This window comes from Vombatus ursinus, unplaced genomic scaffold, assembly GCF_900497805.2.
Source record: "Vombatus ursinus unplaced genomic scaffold, bare-nosed wombat genome assembly UNPS02014768.1, whole genome shotgun sequence".
Taxonomy (NCBI): Eukaryota; Metazoa; Chordata; class Mammalia; order Diprotodontia; family Vombatidae; genus Vombatus; species Vombatus ursinus.
This window is the reverse complement of record NW_020954546.1, coordinates 14,296,404-14,316,951: the sequence shown is the minus strand read 5'-3', so window position 1 is coordinate 14,316,951 and position 20,548 is coordinate 14,296,404. Positions and strand designations below refer to the sequence as shown.

At 48.0% G+C, this 20,548-nt stretch overlaps 1 protein-coding gene and 1 long non-coding RNA gene across 3 annotated transcripts; one reads left to right on the top strand and one right to left on the bottom strand.

The window, feature by feature from the left end:
• Positions 1–216: 216 nt before the first annotated feature.
• On the bottom strand, positions 217–17,690 carry NCF1 (neutrophil cytosolic factor 1). The gene is made up of 11 exons (XM_027862336.1): positions 17,502–17,690; positions 16,275–16,355; positions 14,180–14,255; positions 12,286–12,451; positions 11,223–11,278; positions 9,807–9,929; positions 8,010–8,117; positions 4,007–4,124; positions 2,948–3,055; positions 2,130–2,275; positions 217–743 (listed from the first exon to the last, which is right to left on the bottom strand). The coding sequence occupies exons 1-11, from the start codon at positions 17,571–17,573 to the stop codon at positions 625–627; spliced, it is 1,173 nt and encodes a 390-aa protein (XP_027718137.1). The 5' UTR covers positions 17,574–17,690; the 3' UTR covers positions 217–624.
• Positions 13,319–20,544, top strand: LOC114043266. 2 transcript variants are annotated; one of them, XR_003569072.1, is made up of 4 exons: positions 13,319–14,124; positions 14,253–14,339; positions 16,853–17,023; positions 20,239–20,544. It is a non-coding gene; the product is annotated as an uncharacterized LOC114043266 (long non-coding RNA). The 2 variants fall into 2 exon arrangements; XR_003569071.1 differs by lacking the exons at positions 13,319–14,124; positions 14,253–14,339 and having other exon boundaries at positions 16,772–17,023.
• The last annotated feature ends 4 nt before the right edge of the window (positions 20,545–20,548 follow it).

Below are 20,548 nucleotides of genomic sequence, written 5' to 3'. Positions count from 1 at the left end.
TGGGCAGACCGGCTGAGGAGGAAGTACCTCTGTGCAGGACGGCCTTTCGCAAGCCTGTTCTTGGCCAAGGCTGTGTGTAATAGGCCCCGCTCCAGCCCCAAACTCCTGCAACTTCCCCCTCTGGCAGGTCCCCAGAGCCCCCGGCTGGGGAGCGGAGGGGGAGTGGAGGGGGGGTGGGGGGGGCAGAGACTGGGGAGGGCCACTAACGCTCTCCCCTTCGTACTCCTCAACCAGTGTTTATTGAGGGCCGGCTGCCAAGAGACTGGGCAGTACAGAGAGCTCCGAGGGGCAGGAGCGTCTGCCCTCCAGGGCTCACAGCCTAGAGGTGGGGAGAAAACAGAAGCAGACAGTTCCCAGTGACTACACACATATGTACACAGCAGCAAAGAGGAGGGAAGAGGGGCCAGCTGGGATCAGGGGAGACTCCCTGGAGGAGGAGGAAGACCGAGGTGCAACAAGAGACAGAGGAGCTCCCCAAGTGGGCTGGTCAATGCTGGCAGGGCAAGGCGAGAACAGGGCAGCTGGAGCCTGCCTGGCCCTGTGACTTTGTGCTGCGGTATAAAGTCCTCCCATCACGTGCCAACCCGGCCTTCTGGGGCCCGGGAGAGTCCGGGAGGCTGGGCATCAGGCCGATGTCATGAGCTTTCTCTTGGTGCTCTCACTGCAGCGGTTGAGAATGAGGTCCTGGCTGGGCCGAGGAGGCACAGCTGGCTGGGGCTTCATGGGCGCCTTCGGGGACTCTTCTGGTAGTGAAGATTGAGAGAGACAGAGTCAGAAAGAGACAGTCAGAGAGAGAGAAAGAGGGAGAGACAGAGAGATGGAGAAAAAGACAGAAAGAGAGACAGGGACAGAGAGACAGAAAGGCAGAGAGAATAGAGAGACAGATGGAGAGAAAGAGATAGAGATGAAAAGGCATAGCGAGACAGGGGGAGAGAAGGGGAAGTAGAGGAAAGAAAGTGAAAGGTGGGATGGAGGAAGTAGGGAGAGAGAGAGACAGACAGACAGGGACAGAGAGAGAGAGAGAGAAGGAGAGAGGAGGGAGAGAAAAGTGAGAGGCAGGATGGAGGAAGTGGAGAGAGGAAAAAAGAAAGAAAGAAGAAAGGAAGGAAGGAAAGAGGGAAAAAAGGAGAAACAGAGAGAGGGGCATCACATGCCCTGTTCACCTCTGTGAGGCCTTGCACAATCTTTCCTGGGCACCACCCCTGTCATCAGGAGGCCAGGTCTCTAGCACACAGCAAGCCCAGTGAAAACCAGGCAGTGGGTAACAGAGAAATAGCATCTTCCCCTCTTTCTTTCCTTCCTTCTCTCATACCCAGGATCCCCTGCCAGCGAGTAAGAGCAAGCCACACAAGCTTGTTGCTGGCAGAGCGGCCCTCAGCAAAATGTGAAAGGGGAAATTTGTCACCCCCTTCCACCCCCATCCCACTGATTCCCACCCAGACCGTTTTTCCACCTGTATCTGTCTTGTCCTGGAGAATGGATGCTTCTTGCCAGTAGGGATTGTCTTACTCTTTGTACTTGCACCCCCACCATGTACCTGGCACACAGTAGGTGCTTAATAAATACTTGTTCATTGACTGGCTGATCAGCTCAGTCCCACTGTTGGGGACTGAATGTGGAGCTGCTTAAAATAGGTGCCCAAGAAGGCAGTGATGCTGTAATGGTAGAATTGTATACATCACTGGGAAGGTCTTTACGGAGCCTTCCCCTATTCAGGAGAATATCACCGGCTGGGCAGCCACCTGCTCTACCTATGCGTGAGACTGCAAACCCTCTGCGTCGGGAGGAATGAGAAGGAGACAGGGAGGAGGACAGCCTGGAAGCGGCTTCACAAAAGGGAAAGGAACAAAGACTGGGAAGGACTAAGGATGGGGGAAGGGGGCCTGAAAGGGTGAGAAGAGGGTGGGGAGGGAGAAGACCAGGGGACCAGAGCCTTGCTCAGCGCCTATTCTCTGGGCCTCTTAGATGCTCCTAGGCCCGGAGGAGGATTTGAACCCAGGCCCTGGTTTCCTAATTGGGCTCCTCCCACCCTGACACACTGCCTCTGCCACATTCCAGCGGGCCCCCCTGACCTCCAAGCCCTTTCCTAGCACCAGGGCCCCCCCCAAGGCCGCAGGGGGGACACTCACCAGGCTGGCTGTCCTCCTTCGGGGCGCTGAGCTGCCTCATCCTCCTTCGCTGCTGGATGAATTTGACGCTGTTTCTCCGATAAGAATCTTGGCTGATGCGCTTCCGGGCAAGCTTGTGCATGCTCTGAGCATTGCGGATGGAGGACCTGGGAGTGGGGAGAGTGTGGGTATCAAGCCCACCTCCTGCAGGAAGTCCTCTCAGATTCAACCCCATGCCCTCGGCTCCTGGGGCTCCCTTCACGTGGGCTTCTCATTCCCCCCTGAGGGCTGGCCCCTCTTTGCCTTACTCCAGTCGCAGGCTCATAGGACAGAGGCATAGCTGGAGACTGTCAGCCCCCTGGCATCCCAGAGAGGCTGCTCCTCCCTTGGCCCTTAGCGCAGACCCCTCCCGGGGTTCAAAGGATCCTGGAGGTAGAGCGTAGTCTAACCCCTCATTTTACAGATAAGGAAACTGAGGCCCATGGAAATGATGCGCTTTGCCCAGGGTCATGCACCTGCATGACCTTGCACTAAGTGACAAGGTCAGGATGGGAACCCAGGTTCTCTGACTCACATGTGTCCGTGATATCTGAAAAGTTAAGACGTGATTCCTGGGGTTCTGTGACACATGCCAGTTATGTAGGTATGGGCAGTGAGCTCTGCATGTTAGTCTTGCAGACTGTAAGCTCCCTGAGGGCAGTGCCAGTCTCTTCTCCTCTCCTGCCTCCCCTCAAGCTGGCACTCAGACAGTGCCCAGTGCAGCTGCCCTGGTTGATTTCCTACAAGCTCAGCCTCCCATCCCATCGCCCCAAACAAAGGGGCCCCCGGAGGACTCTCACCTGCGGGGTGGGGCCCCCCTCTTCTTGATGAGGTTCTTGGCTTGGGTGTTGTCCTGCCCAGACTTCTGGAGGTACATGGATGGGTAGAAGCCGGTGATTTCATCTTTCCTACAATCATACGGCCCCATGAAATACTCCCCAGGCAGGATCCCTGGGACAGGCAGCGTCTCCAAGAGGATGAACGGGAGATCCCCAGCAAAGGGATCGCTCCCTTTAAATGGAGGCAGGGTTTAATTATGCCTCTTGGACAGATGAGAAAACCGAGGCCCAGAGAGGTTTAGGATTTGCCCAAAGTCACCCAGCAAGTTAGGGACAGAGCCACAAAATGGTGGAGCCGGAGAGGATCCTACATCTAGAATTTGAGGCAGCTTCAGAGGACATGTGGACTGACCCCCTCAATTTAAACACGAGGCAACTGAGGTTCAGGAAATGAAGGGACTCTCCCAGGGGCACAGAGGAGAGATTTGAATCCAGAGCCACTATTAAACTGCTCCTTTCCAGATCATTTACTCCAAAAGAAAGGAAGTGACTTGCCTAAGGTCTCACAGTGAATTAGTGGCAGAGGCAGAAATTAGAATCCAGGTCTCCTGATGCCAAATTGGGTCCAGGTCTCTTTAAATCCCCAGTGACTCCTACAATACCTGGCACTAGTAGGCACTTAATAAATGCTGGTAGATCGATCGGATCAAAGGATCATAAATTTAGAGCTAGAAGGGACCACTGAGTCCAACGCCCTGGTTTTATAGAGAGGAAACTGAGGCACAGAAAACTAAAGTGACTTACCCAGAGCTGCACAGCTGATAAGTATATGAAACAGTATTTGAACTCAGGGAGTCCTGTCTCCAAACCAGCACTCCACCAACTTCCTACCTAGCTGACTGATTAGTTGGTTGATTGAATCTATGTCATGTTGCCTCCCCAGTTGGTGACTCCATCCTGAGAGTCTTTCCCAGGGAAATAATAATGGTCTTAAGTCCCTAACGGTCTTCCCTAAGACTTGACTAGGCCTGTTTCCCACATCCCTTACCCTTGCTCCCCAAACTGAACCTCTTCTCTTACCTGATGACCCACCAGCCATCCAGCAGTTTGTGTATAACTTCAATGGTTTCCCCTTCATTCAATGTCATCTCGTCCTCCTCCACGGCAGTGTAAGCTTTGATGGTGACATAAGGTTCACCTGGGATGGTCATATGGGTACAAAGTTCTGAGACCCATCTCTCCCTTCTGTTCCACCATCACAATCTTTCCCCCTCCCCTGCCCTGTCCTGTCCACAGGCTGACCTGGACCTAGGTGCTCTTCGCCCTCCTCAGAGGTTCTCACTGGGTGCCTGTGACACGACCTACTCCTCCTACATGTCCCACCATTCCTCTGTCGTCTTTGTCCATCCTTCTTCCCCTCTGGGTGCTCCCCAAGGCTTTGTTCTAGGCCCTCTTTTCTCTCTACCCTTCCTCTCTTGGTGAATTTATTCAATTCCATGGCTTTATAAGAGAGACACTGTGGCTCAGTGGATAGGACACTCAACTTGGAGCTGGGAAGATGGGCTCCAATTTCTAGTCAAAATGGCTACTCAGGTTCTGACCAAGATGGCTGCCCAATTTTTGGTCCAAGATGGCTCAAATGGCCCATCTCCCATATACCTAGTAGAGCAAACCTCTAAAGTTCAAACTAGGTCAAACTCTAAAGTTCAAAATGATCAATAAATCCAATGAGAATTTATAATAAGTGATTACCACCAGAACTGTCCAAAAGATCAGCCAGAATCAATAAGAATGGGGGTCATCAGTAAAGCCAGTACCCACCCAGGGTAGACTCCCAGGGAGACCAGAGATAGCTTGAGGGATCTAAAGAGAGCAAGAGCTGAGGAACCTTTGAGAAAGCTCCAGGAGGGAGACCTTGGAATGTCCAAAGAGGTATGGTAGTTCTCTAATGCTAAGCTCAGATCAGGATGGCCATGGTCCAGGGTCTTCAAGATCCCTAATGCTTCTAAAATGCTAGAGAGAGCCCTCAAGATCCAGCGCTTAGAACCTCAAAGATCCAGGAGAGTCTGTTTAACCCCAAAAGATGGAGGAAAGTACAGGAACCCAAGGGAAACACCAGCGGGGAGTAGCTCAGGTTCCCAATTCAGTCCTAAAGTTGGGGAGATGAATAGATTAAAAAAAAACCAACCTATATAAAAATTATTGCAAATGTATAGACTTCCCCCAAAGTTAGAGTGAGTAACCCTATAACAATTGTGAACAAAGAATAAAAAGAAAAAATAGATTTCCTACAAGGATTACATGAGTACCTAGAAAAAATGAAGTAATAGATTTTTTTAAATGAAATGAAAGCTCTTGAAGAAAGAATTGGAAAGTGAATAAATAAGTTAGAAGGGAAAGTGGTCAACTTTATCCAAGAAGTGCAATCTGTGAAAACCAGAAGAGATGAAACAGAAATCAGTGATTCCATGAGACAGCAAGAAATATTAGAACAAAATCATAAAATTAAAATAAATAAATTAAATAAAGATATTTGATATCAAAATTGACCTGGAAAATAGGTCAAGAAGGGAGAATTTAAGAATCATTAGAATCTCTGAAAACTATGACTTTTAAAAAAGCCTGAACACTATATTTCAATCAATTATAAACGAAAACTCTCTCTGTCTTACTAGAATCACAGGGCTAAGTAAAGAAAGAAAGAATTTACCTCTTATTTCCTAAAAGGAATACAAAAAAAGAAAAGTCACGGGAATATCATAACCAAAATCCAGAGCTCCCATGTAAACAAAATGAAACAAAAGCTTCAACATGCTGCAAGAAACCAGAAAAAATCAGCTCAAGTACCATGGAACCAGAGTCAGGGTCACACAAGACCTGGCAGTTTCTTTCATGAATGAAAAGAGATCTTGTAACACAATATTTCAAAAGATGAAAAACATAGGCTTACAATCAAGAATGATTTACCTTGCTACGAGTATCATCCTATAGAGGAAAAAAAATGGATCTTAACTGAATAAAGGACTTTCAAGCATTTCTGATGAAAAGACTAGAACTGAGTAGAAACCTTGAAATACAAACACAAGAGTCCAGAGACACCTAGAAAGTGTAAGGTTTGTTTGAGGAATTAGAAGGAAATGTATGATGATGTAGTGCTAACATTCTGCTAGGAGGAGAAGAAATAAGGGTCCCTTCATAACTTTCTTATCTTCAAAGAGTATTAACGGAGTTAACTAAGAAAAAAATAAAGACCCTGGGGGGGAGGAGTGGGGGGATTAGTTTGGTTCCAAGGGATTAAAAAAGGGAAAAGAGAAGGGAAGGTAAAAGGAGGAATACATTGATCTAGAATGGAAAAAAGGGGGTGGAACTCGGTTATTTCTCATAATTAGGGCACCACAGAAGAAAAGTATACAAACATGGAGGGAAGAGCTGGAGGAGATGGCACTCTTATTGGAAAGAGACAAAGGTAGTTTGAAGGCACACAACAATTTGGTATAGAAATACACCTAACTCAGCCGGTGAATAGGGAGGAAATAGGAAGGGAGGAGATGGTCAGGAGGGAAAATAATACTGGGGAGGGAATAAAGACAAATGAAATGAATGTGCTGATCCAAAAAAGAGATTGAATTGGGGGGGCAAGGAGGAGAAAGAAGAGAACAGAACTATAATCTAAGGGAGTTCCTTAGACAATTGGAGAATGGCTGGACAAATTGTGGTATATGAATGTATTGGGATATTATCACACTGCGAGAAATGACAAAGGAGATAATTTCTGAGAATTAGCGTTAGTTTGAAGTGGTGCAGTGAAGTGAGCAGAACCTGGTGAACAGTTTATTAAAAAACAGAAACATCGTTAAAAACAACAACAACAACAACAGCATTGAAAGACTTAAGAATTCTGATCAATCCAAGAGACCAGTGATGCAGCATGTTACCTACCTCCTAACAAAGTGCATAAAAAGTGTGCATAAAAAGACATTTTTGGATTTTGCCACTGGGTGGATCTGTTTTGCTTGATTATACTTATTTGTTACAAGAGTTTTTTTTTTCTTTCTTTCTTTTTCTTGGTTCTTAATTGGAGGGGCTAGGATTAGGGGAAAGACAAGTTAGTAGTGATGCTGCCCAAAGTAGAGAGACATTGTAACATTTTTTAAAATGCAAAGAACAAAAGGAAATTCAGAAGGAAGCATAGACAAGCAGGACAGTTTTGAAAGTGAGATGTAGAATGTATTAAATAGTTTTTTAAAAGCAGGAAACATGAAATGGAGATTCATGGTTTCATACAGAATTTCGTTCTGCTGTGTGTAGGGAAATACTCTGGATTTTTTTCATGTTTAAGTTCAGAATTTTTTTTTTAATTCACGAAAGGGACAGAAGGAAGGCCGAAAGGAAACAGACAAATAGGATAGCTTTGAAAGTTACATGTTATGTTCTTGGAGAGAAAAACCAGCTGAATGTGATGGAAATCTTTGTTTTCATGGACAATCTTATTTTTCTGGTCTGTTCTGTACATGGAAATTCTCCTTTTTTTCATGTTTGTTGAATTCAGAATTAATTTTTTTTAAGCCTGGGTTCAAATTCTTATCTCCTCTTAGATAAGCAACTTGAGGGTAGGGACCATCTTTATCTCTTGCACCATAGATCATATGCTCTAAGGCTAGAAGGAACCTAAGTAATCATCCTGTTCAATCTATGGATGAGGCAAGTGAGGCCCAGAGAGGGGAAGTCACTTGCCCAAGATCACACAGCTAACAAGTAGCAGAGTCCAGATCAGAACCTTGCTCCTCCAACTCCAGATCTGGTGTCTTGTCACTATAGCACATTGTCTCACTTCATTAGGACAGAATTCAGGACAGATATTATTGAATGATTGATTAAATTAATGGATAGATGAATGGGTGAATGAACGGATGGATGGATGGATGACTGAGTCCCTCTGAGGAGAAGTCACTGGCTAGGAAGAAACTCTTCTCTCTTCAGTCTGCTGCATCCTGTCTTGTTTAGACTAAGGTGGACTTGGGTGTATAAGGTCCACCCTTCAAGGTGGGGGGAGGGTGTCTTTGGGAAGGGGAAGGAGGAGTACCTTCATAATTGGGCTCCTGTTCCTCAGACTCATCTGGACTGTCTGTGGGCTCCAGGTAAGAAGCTGGCACCCAGCCACGTTTTTCCTTCGTTTGACAAAACCACCAACCTGTGTCCAGAGCCACAAATGCAGTGTGAGGGCCACATCCCTCCCCGTGGCTTTCCAGACCCCCGTGGGCTGTGGGAGCATTCGCTGACATGCCCAAATGTACAAGCTTTCCCATGGAGACAGGCATTCCATTGAACTATTCAGCACATGTCTGTTGAGGGCTGGTTGCAAACAGAGTCCTATGCTAGATAGTAAGTCCACAGGCCCACTGCTCATTCACAAGTGCACACAGAAACACGAGCACAGAGACACATACTCACTTCCCAGCCTTTTGTTCAAAAGCATATCCTAGAGGCAGCTAGGTGGCACAGTGGATAGAGCACCAGCCCTGGAGTCAGGAGGACCTGAGTTCAAATTCGGCCTCAGACACATAAAACTTACTAGCTGTGTGACCCTGGGCAAGTCACTTAACCCCCATTGCCTCACCAAAAAAAACAAACAAACAAACAAACAAACAAAGCAAAAGCATAATCCTTACACAACTACAAACCCACACTGGTCCCCCCTGTCCCCTAATATACACAAACATGTAGTGAGAGGTTATCATGAGATTGACTCCTTGCTATATGAATATAATATAAACACATAAACATGTCCTTGGCTATATGTGAGAATAATAAATAGAGGGAAAATAAATTAATAAGTATAATAACCAGCATTTACATAGAGCTTTATAGTTTGCAAAAAGCTTTACAAATTATCTTAGTTGATCCTCACCACAGCCCTGGGACGCAGGTGCTATTATTATCCCCTTTTTTCAGATGAGGAAACTGAGGCACAGAGCAGGTAAATGACTTGCACAGTATCACACAGTTTACAAACGTCTGAATTTGAACTCAGGATGTCCCAAGTCCAAGACCAATGCTCTAACCATTGTACCACCTAGCTGCCAAACACATCATTTTCACTATCAAATAACTCCCATCTCTATAGAACTTCACAACAACCCTGTGAAACAAGTAAAGCAATTTCTTATATCCCCATTTCACAGAAAGGGAAACTGAAGCTAAGAGAAATCAACTGCTTTAATCACACAGCTAGTAAGTGTCAGCATGATTTGAACTCAAGCCCCCAGACTCCAAGGTCCAGAGTTTTGGTGGGTCCCCCCCCAACATATCTTTGTGATCCTGTAAAATAGATATTATAATAGCAACCTACCTCAAAGGGTTGTTGTGAGGATCAAAGCACTTACCACAGTGCCTAGAACATAGTAGGTGCTTAATAAATGCTTGGTCCCTTCTTCTCGCTTCCCCCACAGAGACACATGGATAGACATACACACATGTATCATAGCCACGTCTCACATACAGACATACTCCCACATTCACAGATCATCTAAGCCCTTTTTCTCCCCTCCCCCTACCTGCAACCCCCAGAGCCTCCCAGACAAGACCACCATATTGCCTCAATTCTTGGGGAAGCAAATAAGGACTCATTCCTATACACTGGCACCGCCCCCCCCCACTACCCTTGGACATATCAATTCCATAAACACAAAATAAAAGCATTGAATGACTGACCAGATCCTCTGATGAGGCCCCAAAGGCCCTTGGAGAGGTCAGGGTAAAAGGGGGCCTGGCCCCCCTGGCCCAGGCTGTGCGGGGGATGGGACTTGTCCAGGGTGGGGAGAGGGGGATGGAAAGAGGAAGGAAGAAGAAAGCAGAAGGAAGGGGGGGAGGGAGAACTGACCGCTTTGTCCTTTCTCCACCACATCCACCAAGTCACCCTGCTTAAGGGTCATCTCCGTGTTGGAGTTTTTCTCATAGTCTGCGATTGCCCGGTAGGTCTGCAAGATGATGGGGCCAGTGATATCTGCGGGCAGTAGAGAAGACAGATGAGAAGGAGGGGTTCGGGTGGCAGGTGGAGCGAGGAGGGAGGGAGGCGGGCTCCCCTTTGCACCCCGGCCTCCTCCCACCGCTCCCCCGCTCACACCAGGTACCAGAAAGGATGGAGGAAGGCGGACAGGCCTTCACGCTGCCCTCCCTCCTCCACCCCAGCACGTTCTCTTGTTTCTGCTGCCCTTCCCCTCTTCCTCCTTCTGTGTGGGGACGTAAAGAGGATCTGCTTGTTCTCAGATGAAGCCAAATAACCCAAAGTTGGAACGGCCCTTAGAGGTCATCCAGTCCAATGGAAACTGAGGCACAGACAGATTAAGTGACTTGTACAAGGTCACACAGGTCAGATCAACGATCCAGCATGAAGGACTTAACAGCTCATCTACCAGGGTTTCTTAACCTGGGGTCCGTGAGCTTGTTGGATTTCTGTTTCAAATATTTTGATAACTATTTCAATATATTTTATTTCCTATGGAATCCTAGGCATTAAAAGATATTACTATGAGACAGGTGTCCACACGCTTCACCAGACTGCCACAGGGGTCCACGACAAAAAGGTGAGGAACTGCTGAATCCTAGTCCAACCCCCTAATTTTACTGACAAGGAAACAGAGGCCCAGAGAGGTTTCAGTGACTTGGCCAAGGTCACCGAGATAAGCAAATGGCAAAGGCAAGATTTGAACCCACAGCCTCTGGCTTCTGTGGTCCTTCCGTTACATTCCAAAGCCTTCCAGAAACTCAGCCTCAATGCCGGGCAATGCAGCCATAGCTCAGTGCAAAGACCACTGGCTCTAGAGTTCAAGGACCTGAGTTCAAATTCTACATCAGACACTTACTGATTGCATGACCTTTGGCGGCTCACTTCTTTTCCATTTTGTGCTCCATAAAATAGTGGAAAAGGGAGGTGGGGGTGGGTGGGTGTTGGACTAAACGCTTTCTGAGGTCCCTTCTAACTTGATGATTCTATAATCTTCATTAGGCCTCAATTTCCTCTTCTGTAAAATAAGGGATGGACCAGTGGCAGCCGCTAAGATACCCTCTCCCTCCAGAGGGATGACACTAGGATGCTCTGGGATTCATTCATTCGGCGGAGGCCTCTGGAGGGCTGATAACGGCCCCAGGGCTGCTGGGAACACCAAGCTGAATGCCCTTTCCCGGTGGAAGGCCCTCCCCCTCCTTGAGTCCGGATGACTGCCTCTGGGTGAGGCTTCTCCCATCCCTTCCTTCTTTGACATTCCCCATCCCCTGAGGAACCCCTTGTGTTTCTCACCCGAGGCATTGTTCCTGAGATCTTTGGGCATCAGATAGGTCTCTGGCTTCTTCACCCTGCAAGGAAGAGGACCAATGCCTTGTCTCACGGCACGCCCGTGTCCTCTTTCACACACCCTACTCCGCCCTCACTACTGCCCGTGGTCTTGAGGTAGACCCAGGGAAGAGCTTCCAGATAGCCGGAGACACGGATCGGATTAGAACCAGAGCCAGGAGGAAGACAGATGTGCCTTTCCTCTGGGTCTGCGGCCTTTCACCTTGTTTGTTTCATGGACCCCTTGGGCAGTGTCTGCCGAAGGCCATGGAACCTTTCTCGGAATCATGCTGTTAATGCATCCAAGAGAATATACAGGGCAGCTCAGTGGCACATGGATAGAGCACCGGCCTTAGAGTCAGGAGGACGTGAGTTCAAATCCAACCTCACTTACTAACTGTGTGACCCTGGGCAAGTCACTTAACCCCAATTACCTCCATAAAAAAAAAAAAGAAAAAATATATAGAAACCAATTATGTCGAAATATATTTGTGAAACATATAAAAAACAAATTCAGAGACCCCAAGTTAAGAATCCTTGCCCTAGATTTGATTACCCCCCTCCCAGAGGTATCTTTTTTCTTTTTTAAATGAAATTTTGTGAGTATCTTTTGGTTTCACATCACCTGTGTTCTCCACCGTATTTCTCTTTTTTTCTTTTTTTAGTCAGTTAGTCATGTCTGACTCTTCAGGACCCTATTTGGGGTTTTCTTGGCAGAGATACTAGAGTGGTTTGCCATTTCTTTCTCCAGTTCATTTTACAGATGAGGAAACTGAGGCCAATAGGGTTAAGTGACTTGCCCAGAGTCACACAGCTAGTAAGTGTCTGAGGCAGGATTTGAACTCAGATCCTCCCAACTCCAGGACCAGTGCTCTATGCCCTGCACCACCTAGCTGCCCCTAGCACTGATTTTTTGAAAACCTCCTGGTACATCTGCTTGGCTGGTACTCCAGGTCCTACCCTGCAGTCTTTCCTCCCTCCCCCAGCAGGGAGTGGGGCGGAGAAGGAAAGGTGGGCAGCGGTCACTCACTGGTTGTCCGAGGGGAGCTTCAGGTCATCGGGTCTTACTCTGAAGAACTCCAGAACGTGGGAGCAGCGGGAGATCTTGGTGGGCAGGTTCATCAAAGTGTTACAGTATTCAGTCAGTGTGCCCTGGCGGTTCTCTGTGGTCCGCTGCCCATCGAACCATCGCGGGGCTAGGTAGACAAGTGGCCAAAGACAGCAAACAGAGAGGTGAGCGATGGAAGAAAATTTGGACACGAAAAGAGCCTGGGGGCAAAGGTTCTGGGTTCAAATCCAACCTCAGCCAATCACTGGCTGTGACCTTGAGTGAGTATTGTAACTTCTCTAGATGTCTGTTTGCTTATTTATAAAGTGAGGGAGTTAAACTAGATGGATTCTGGATTGCCTTCCAGCCCTGGACCTATGAAGGGAAGGCAATGAGCATTTATATAGCGCCTACTGTGTGCCAAGCACTGTGCTAAGCAATTTACAGATGTTATCTCATGCTATCCTCACAACAACCCAGGGAGGTAGGTACTGTCATTATCTCCATTTTACAGTTGAGGAAACAGACAAACAGAGATGAAGTGACTTGCCCAGGGTCCCTTAAGTATCTGAGGCTGGATTTGAACTCAGGTCTTCCTGGGATCCGGTGCGCTTTCTAACTGCTCTGAGCCTGTGATGCTGGTGTTCTGGCGGAGTGGGCCCTCGCCTTGACTTTGCTGTGAACTTGGCCAAGGTCCTCCCCGCCTCAGTCCCAGACTAGCAAGCTGAAAGTGCTTGTCTGGCTTCCTGTCCCACGAACATCCAGCTCCCCGTGGGTTTTGAGTGGCTTTTGCTGTTCTTTTCTCTTCCTCTTTTTGTCCCTTACCCTCCACTGTCAGCCAGCAGAGCTCAAGCCCCACAAACAGCAGGTGAAACCCGGGCAGAGAGAGACAGAGCGGTAACACGCGACCTCGGGGGCCGCCACGGGGGCGGCCACGGGAGGCTGAACCAAGGAGGACCTCACATGGCCCACGGCCTGGAGGACGAGGCCGCAAGCCGCCCGGCAGCTTCCTGTTTCCAATCGCCGTTGCTGCTGAATGCTAAGCCCAGTGGTTCTACATTGGTTTAATGCTCTCCTGCCCCTGAATTCGGGGGGGCCCTGAGCTCTGGCGGGAATTGAAACCTTAGGCAGCCAAGGACAGCTGGGGACTCTGCTCTCTCCAAGCCTTGGGTTTTCCCAAGGCAGCTAGCTTAACCCAAGGAACCCTTGTCAAACGTCCAAGAGCTACGCTCAGGCCCCTGGGAAAGGACCCGCTGGGGACAAAGACCCCCCAAAGGGAGCAGGAGACCAAAAATCAGCGCCATCCCTAAGCATCTCTGTCTCCCTACCTACTGCACCTCCCTGCCCCAGAGCATGGACACAGCTCGCAACTGTCTCTCCATTTTCAGATGACCGCATGTGTATCCCACACCCCTAATAATAATAGGATTGTGGACTTAAAATGGGGAAGTAATCTGGAGGTCCAGTCCGATGCCTTCACACCCATTTTGCCAAAGAGGGACATGAAACACAGAGAGCGCAAGTGATTTGCCGGAGCCACCCAACGAGTAAGAGCCAGATGCAGAATGGGAGGCTAGGTCCTTCTGCCTGCAGATTCAGCGGCCCATCCTCAACCCCAGGCTGCCCGTGCTGCTAGCCAGCCCCTACACATTTCTACAAGCACCTCCACATAGAGGCTCCCATTTCATCCTCACTACGACTCTGCCACATAGACAGAGCAGGTAGTATTCACCCATTTTACAGAAGAAGAAACTAAGAGCTAAGGAAAGGATGTTCAGGATATAGAGACCTCTCCCTCCGACCAAAAGCTACCCAAGCTCAGTAAGTAAAACAAGATTTTACTTCTTTCCTTTCTCCGTCCCTCAGCTGAGCCTACCTGGGAGATGGGGGATGATTCTGTTCTCTGAGCTGATTTGTCCAGATTCAATGGGAAACATTTCTTTTAACAGCTTCTAAAAGGAGAGAAAATAGGAAAAGCCAAGTCATTTCTTCCCTGCTTCCGACAGCTCTCTGCTCCCACAGCTACAATGCTATTGGTAAGTGCCTGGTGCTTAGTGAAGGCTTGGTAAATACTTGTCACTTGACTGATGGGAACTTAATTAATGGTTGTTGATGGGTTAATTAGATGTAAGCGCCTGGAGGGCAGGGATTGTTTCATTTCTAGCATTGTTATCTCCAGGCCCAGCAGGGTACCTGCAACCTAGTTCGTGCTTAATGAATGCTGGTTGATCATATTCATTCCATTCCAAAAACCTGTATTAAGCACCTACTGTGTACAGAATATTGTGCTAGGTTCTGTAAAGATTTGTAAGATTCATACAGTCTCTGTCTCAAAGAGTTTATAAAGTAGTAGGAGAGATAACATGCTTGAACAAATAGCTTTAATAGAAAAGAAGATACAAGTGCAAAATAGAGATAAACAAGATACTCTGAGAGTATTCAGGAGGAAGAAATCGCTTTTGCTTCGGGGGAAAGGAGTTAGTATTTGGATCAATTGCATTTCTTTTTTTTTTTTTTTTTTTTTTTTGGTGAGGCAATTGGGGTTACGTGACTAGCCCAGGGTCACACAGCTAGTGGGTGTTATACGGCTGAGGCCGGATTTGAACTCAGGTCCTCCTGACTTCAGGGCGCCACCTAGCTGCCCCCCGATCAGTTGCATTTCAGTGGATAGAGAGGAAGGGGAAGCCATTCTGGGCACAAGAAAGAGCCTAAGGAAATGCACAGGTGGGAAAGTGATGGCTATGTAGATGGGGCAGCTAAGTGGCTTAGTGACCTGGAGTCAGGAGGACCTGAGTTCAAATTCAGCCTCAGACACTTACTAGTTGTGTGGGCAAGTCATTTAACCCTGTTGGCCTCACTTCTTCATCTGTCAAATGGGCTGGAGAAGGAAAAGGCAAGCCACTCCAGTATCTTTGCCAAGAAAACCCCAAATGGGGTCATGGAGAGTTGGATACAACATATATATTGAATCATCCTTTTTAGGTCTTATTAGCACTTCAAAGGGAAGTTACAGCCTTTTTAAAGCCTTGACCCAAAAAGCAGAAGAGTAACAACACCCTGATGAAATAGACATTGGTGTGTTGACAGACCCTAATGAGGACAGCAGCCATCAATTTAATGGAACCAGGGTGGCAGCCCGTGCCCAGCTGACCAACCTGTTAAGTAATGATAGGAATGTAGACCTTCTACAGTTATCTGAAGGGGGGAGGGGTGGTACCACACACTTAGTGTCTGGTCCGAGACAACCATTTAACCCTGGACCTGTTTCTTTCATACCCCAGAATGCTTCTTAGACGACTTTCCCCTCACTCTCAATCTGCAAACAGCAAACTCACTTTACTACGGTCTCAAGTCAAAGATACTAATAATAGCTAACATTTGCATAGCACTTTGAGGTTTGCTAGGCCCTTTACAAATATGATCTCATTTTACCCTCACAACATTCCTGGGAGGCCGGTGTGGTTACTAACTCCACTTCAGCTATGAGAAAACAGAGGTTAAATGACTTGCCCAGGAAAAGCCTGAGATTGGATTTGAATTCAGGTCTCCCTGAGTCCAGGTCCAGTACGCTGTCCTATTGTACCACTCAGGAAGGTCACTCTGCTGTCCCTCAAGTGAGAGAAGGCTTTTCTGAGCCTCAAAAGGATGATTAGGGGCTTGTTTGAAGATTGCTATTACCCTGTGTTTGAGAATTATCTGCTACTTTGGATTATCTATACCAAATGAGCACAGTGCTTTGCGGATTTTAAGCATTTAACAAACCTTTAACATTCATTCATTCTTCCAGTCATTCATTCATATTGAGAGGTGAAAACTTCCCTTGGCTAGTTAAGAGTTGGCTCTATAATGGATATATCTCGGGTTTTTTTTCTTCCAGTCAGTGGTCAGATAGGGATGGAGCCCTTTAGGGTCTTTCCTCCCACTTCTCCCTCTTTCCCCTGCCCCACGGACCCCTCTGGGCCCACACTCACATGGAACTCGTAGATCTCTGTGAAACGGCGGTACACCACCTTCTCTGAGAGGTCCTGCCATTTCACCAGGAACATGTAGACCTGGAGAAAGGAGAAGGGCACGCCTAAGCTTAGTGTCCATAGTTAGGGCTAGCCAACTGCCAATGGAGTAAAGAGTCAGCAGGCAAGGTTACTGCAGAAGGGTGGTGGGAGTGGAGAATGCCATCCATCTAGCCCTTCCCCGTAGCTTTCTAGCTCCTTTCTTAAGGGTGGCTTCGATAATAAATAGGAGGATCTGGGCAAAAGTGGAAGGGTGCAGTGGGGTTGGGGGAAGGGGAAAGGAGGCAAGTAGATCATTTTCATCAGGCCTCTGGCTAGAGGTTGCTCCGGTGGGCACGGAGATGGGGGGAAAGAGCAATTTATGCTCTCTAGGAGCTCAGCGGGGGAAACGAGACGGACAGGAAGGAAAAAACCACCCAAGGCAGAAGTAGCGACAGGGTACAGGGAGGCAGAGTTGGGACATCCGGGTTTCTTTTTTTGTAGCTCCTGCTTCCCCTCTTAGCGGCCCCCTTTCTCTGGCCCCCTTCTCTCTCCTCCAGACATATAACCCTACCAAGAGCCAGGGAGCTGCCGCTGGTTCATGGGATTCAAGGCTGGAAGAACCTTAGAGACGATCTAGGCTAAACTGGAGTCAGAAAAGGAAACTGAGGCTCACAGACGTTAAGTGACTTATCTCAGGTCACACAGCTGGTGATGGATGTGGATGACAGGTAATGATTTAAACTAAACCCCTCTCAGGGGTGTTTATAAGAAACAAAACAGTGTCCAATTCAATTAAATTAAATTCAAGTCAAGAAATATTTATTAAGTATGTACTAAGTGCTAAGCCCTGGGAGGAAGTGAGAAGTCTAAGGAGACAAAGTTGGACAGTGGCAACTGACGACTCTGGAGTCGGGGGAGCTGGGTTCAAATCTAATCTCTGATAATGAAATCCCCCCCCCCCACCCCGTGGGATGGTAAGAAAGTCACCTAAACTCTCCGGGAAATGGTGCTGAGGATCCCTCCCAGCTTTAGAGCATCCTGTGACCCCAGAAAAGACACCAGTGACCTCTACCCTCAGGCTTCAGTGGTGAAATTTTGGCATTGTGATGGGACAGAAGGCTGAAGGCTCCCCACTCCAATTGCCCCATGGGGCAATTGCTGGACTGATCTGCCCACGGGTCAAGGCCAGCCCTGGATTGTACTCACATAGTGCTGACTGGGGGAAAAACGCTTCTCAAAGCCTAGGAGGACGATGTGCCTGATGAAAGGGTCCCCCATGACTGCAATCCCCTCCTCAAGCTGGTCAGGACTCACTGAGGCTGAGGGCTGGTGACGGAGCTATGGCTGGAAAAGTTCGGGGCACCCCCCAGCCTTTTATGTGCTGGGAAAAGAGGAAGCCACTGGCAGGAGAATTTGTTTGTGCTGAGGGGGGAGGAAGGGGCCGGGCCCTCAGGGAGGGGCAGGTGCCTGGATGACCTTAGGTTCTTCTTTCAGTTTCTCATCATTTCTTCTATCTCTATTGTTTCAATTTCTCACCATTCTAACAACTCTGTATGTGTACATGTGTATGCACATGCATGTGTGTATGCATGAGAGAGTGAGCCAGAGGGGGAGAGAGAGATGGAGAGAGAAAGAAACAGAGGAATAGAGAGAGAAAGAGAAATGGAGAGAGAACGATAGAGACAAAGAAAGTGAGAGAGAGAAGGGGCAGGAAAGATGGGGAAAGAGTGAGAAAGAGAGACAGAGAGAAAGAGAGGGAGGGAGAAATGTAGAGAGAAAGAGAAAGTGAAAGAAAGGAGAGAAAGAGAGAGACCGAGTTGGGGGGAGAGGGATAAAGAAAAAAACAGAGAGAAATAGAGGAAGAGAGGGAGAAGGAGAAATAGAGAAAGATAAAGACAAGAAAGCGAGAGAAAGAGAGAAGAGGAAGGAAAGATGGGAAAAAAGAAAGAAAGAGAGACAAAGAAAAAGAGAGGGAGGGAGGAATGGAGAAAGAGAAAGAGAGAGTGAAAGAAAAAGGGGGGAGGGAGACCTGGAGAAAGAGAGAGAGGGAGGGAAGGAGAAATAGAGAGAGAGAGAAAGAGACAGAGAGAGAAAAAGAGAGGAGGAGGGAGACATGGAGAGAAAGAAAAAGAGACAGAGAGATAGTGAGCAAAAGAGAGAGAGAGACAGAGACAGAGAGAAAGAGAAGGGGAGGGAGAGATGGAGAGAAAGAAAAAGAGAGAGATAGGAGCGAGGGAGAGAGAGAGAGAGAGAGAGAGAGAGAGGAGGGGAGGGAGAGATGGAGAGAAAAGAGACAGAGAGAGGGAGGGAGGGAGAAATGGAGAGAGAAAAAAGAGACAGAGAGAGAGGGAAAGAGAGAGGGAGAGGAAGAGAGAGACAGAGACAGAGAGAGAAGAGAGGATTTCTGTTTGTTACGGACAGATGCCTCTGTGTCTGTGTGGTACATGTGTGTGCGTGGGGCGGATGATGCCAACCTGGACCAGAAGGCAGAAGACCCAGGCTCTGACTGGCCTCTTCAGCTTCTCTATTTCTTCGTGTGTCGAAGGGCACTTGCTCCCCGCCCCACCCCTCTACCACCCCCTTCCAGGGCTGTTGGGACGATGACACGAGAGAAGGGATTAGAAGCCACAGACCCTAGGCCCAGACTGGAAGGTGCGTGGGGTGCCGCCAGTCCAACCTCCCTCATTTTGTAGGTGAGGAAACTGAGTACCAGAGAGGTGACTTGCCCAAGATCACAGAGAAGTGAGATTCGAACCCAGGTCTATTTTTCTCACCATACCAAGGCATCCTTTGTAAATAAACTGTAAGGTACAGTGGGTGGCCATTTGAATGGCCCTGTCTCCAGTCCAGAGAAGTGGGAATTTAGAGGGATGGGAAGCCAAACCCAATAAGAGTCCCACCCCATGCCACAGCCTCCAAAGATCTGGGCTCCCTGAGTGGGGAGCTCCTGGGCTCTGAGTTCTTTTTCTTTTTTTAATTAATTTATTTTGAATTATCAACAATCACTTCCATAAGCTTTTGAGTTTTAAGTTTTTCTCCCACTCCTTCCCCACCTCCCTCCCCAAGATGACAAGTAATCTGATATAGGCTCTACATATTATATATTCCTATTAAACGTATTTTCAGGTTAGTGATGTTGTAGGTAAGAATTAGAACCAGTAGGAGGAACCACCAGAAAGAGGGAAGAAAACACAACAGAAGAGAAAAACAGCAAATAGTCTGCTTCGATCTGCATTCAGACTCTGCAGATCTTTCTCTGGATGTGGATAGCATTTTCCATCATGAGACTCTTGGAGATATCTTAGATCCTTGTATTGCTGAGAAGGGCTAAGTCTATCAATATTAGTCATCACACAAATTGGCTGTTACTGTGTACAATGTTCTCCTGGTTCTGCTCACTTCACTCAGCATCAGACCATACAAGTCTTTCCAGGTTTTTCTGAAGTCAGCTGGGCTCTGAATTCTAATCTACACAATGACATGGGAGCAGGAGGGCAGGAGGTGGGGACTGTGGGGAGTAGGCAGAGGAATCCGTCCTGGATGCCCAGGTTCCAGCCATCCCAAGGCCCAGAGGTGCTGGGACTCTGCCTTGACTCTGTGTCTGGTTCAGCTGTTGAGGCCTTCTTACCCCATCTGGCCCTTGGCCCGGGCTGGGCCCCTTCTGGGACCCAAAGCCAGATGTTCTCAGCCCTCAGGGGAGTGGCTGGACTTGTGGTAGAGACACTGGGGGCAGTGGGAAGCAAGGTGGCCCAGCTGGTCCCTGGCCCTGGGCTTACTCCATTAGCTAACCCCAGGGGGATTTCCTCTTCTTACATAAACCCTCCCCCTCCCTTCCTTCCTGCTCAGCTCCATCTCTAGGGGAGAAGGGCCTTCAGTTAGCTTAGAAGCCAGATGAGAAAGGAATCCTGGCAGTAACTTCATGGTCTCCTCTCTTTTTAATCAGGTGTGCTGCTGTGGTCCCGCAGAGCCTCTCAGTGACCGGAGGCTCTTTCCAAAATCTTTTCTATCCTCTCAGGATGGAGATTTGTAACCACTGAGGAGACTCGCTCTGAAGGCCATCACCAGAGGGGAGATTCTGAAGGCCTTCCCTAGAGCAGAATTCTGCAGAATCTAGCATCCATGAAATAAATGTACAGCTTCCTGATGTGACCATTTTGAAGACCCTGCCCTCATGGGTGACTGGTTACAAGATCAGCCTTATTTCTTATGTTGGGATGTAATAAAAGCTCTAGGGAAGTGTGTTCTCTCATGCC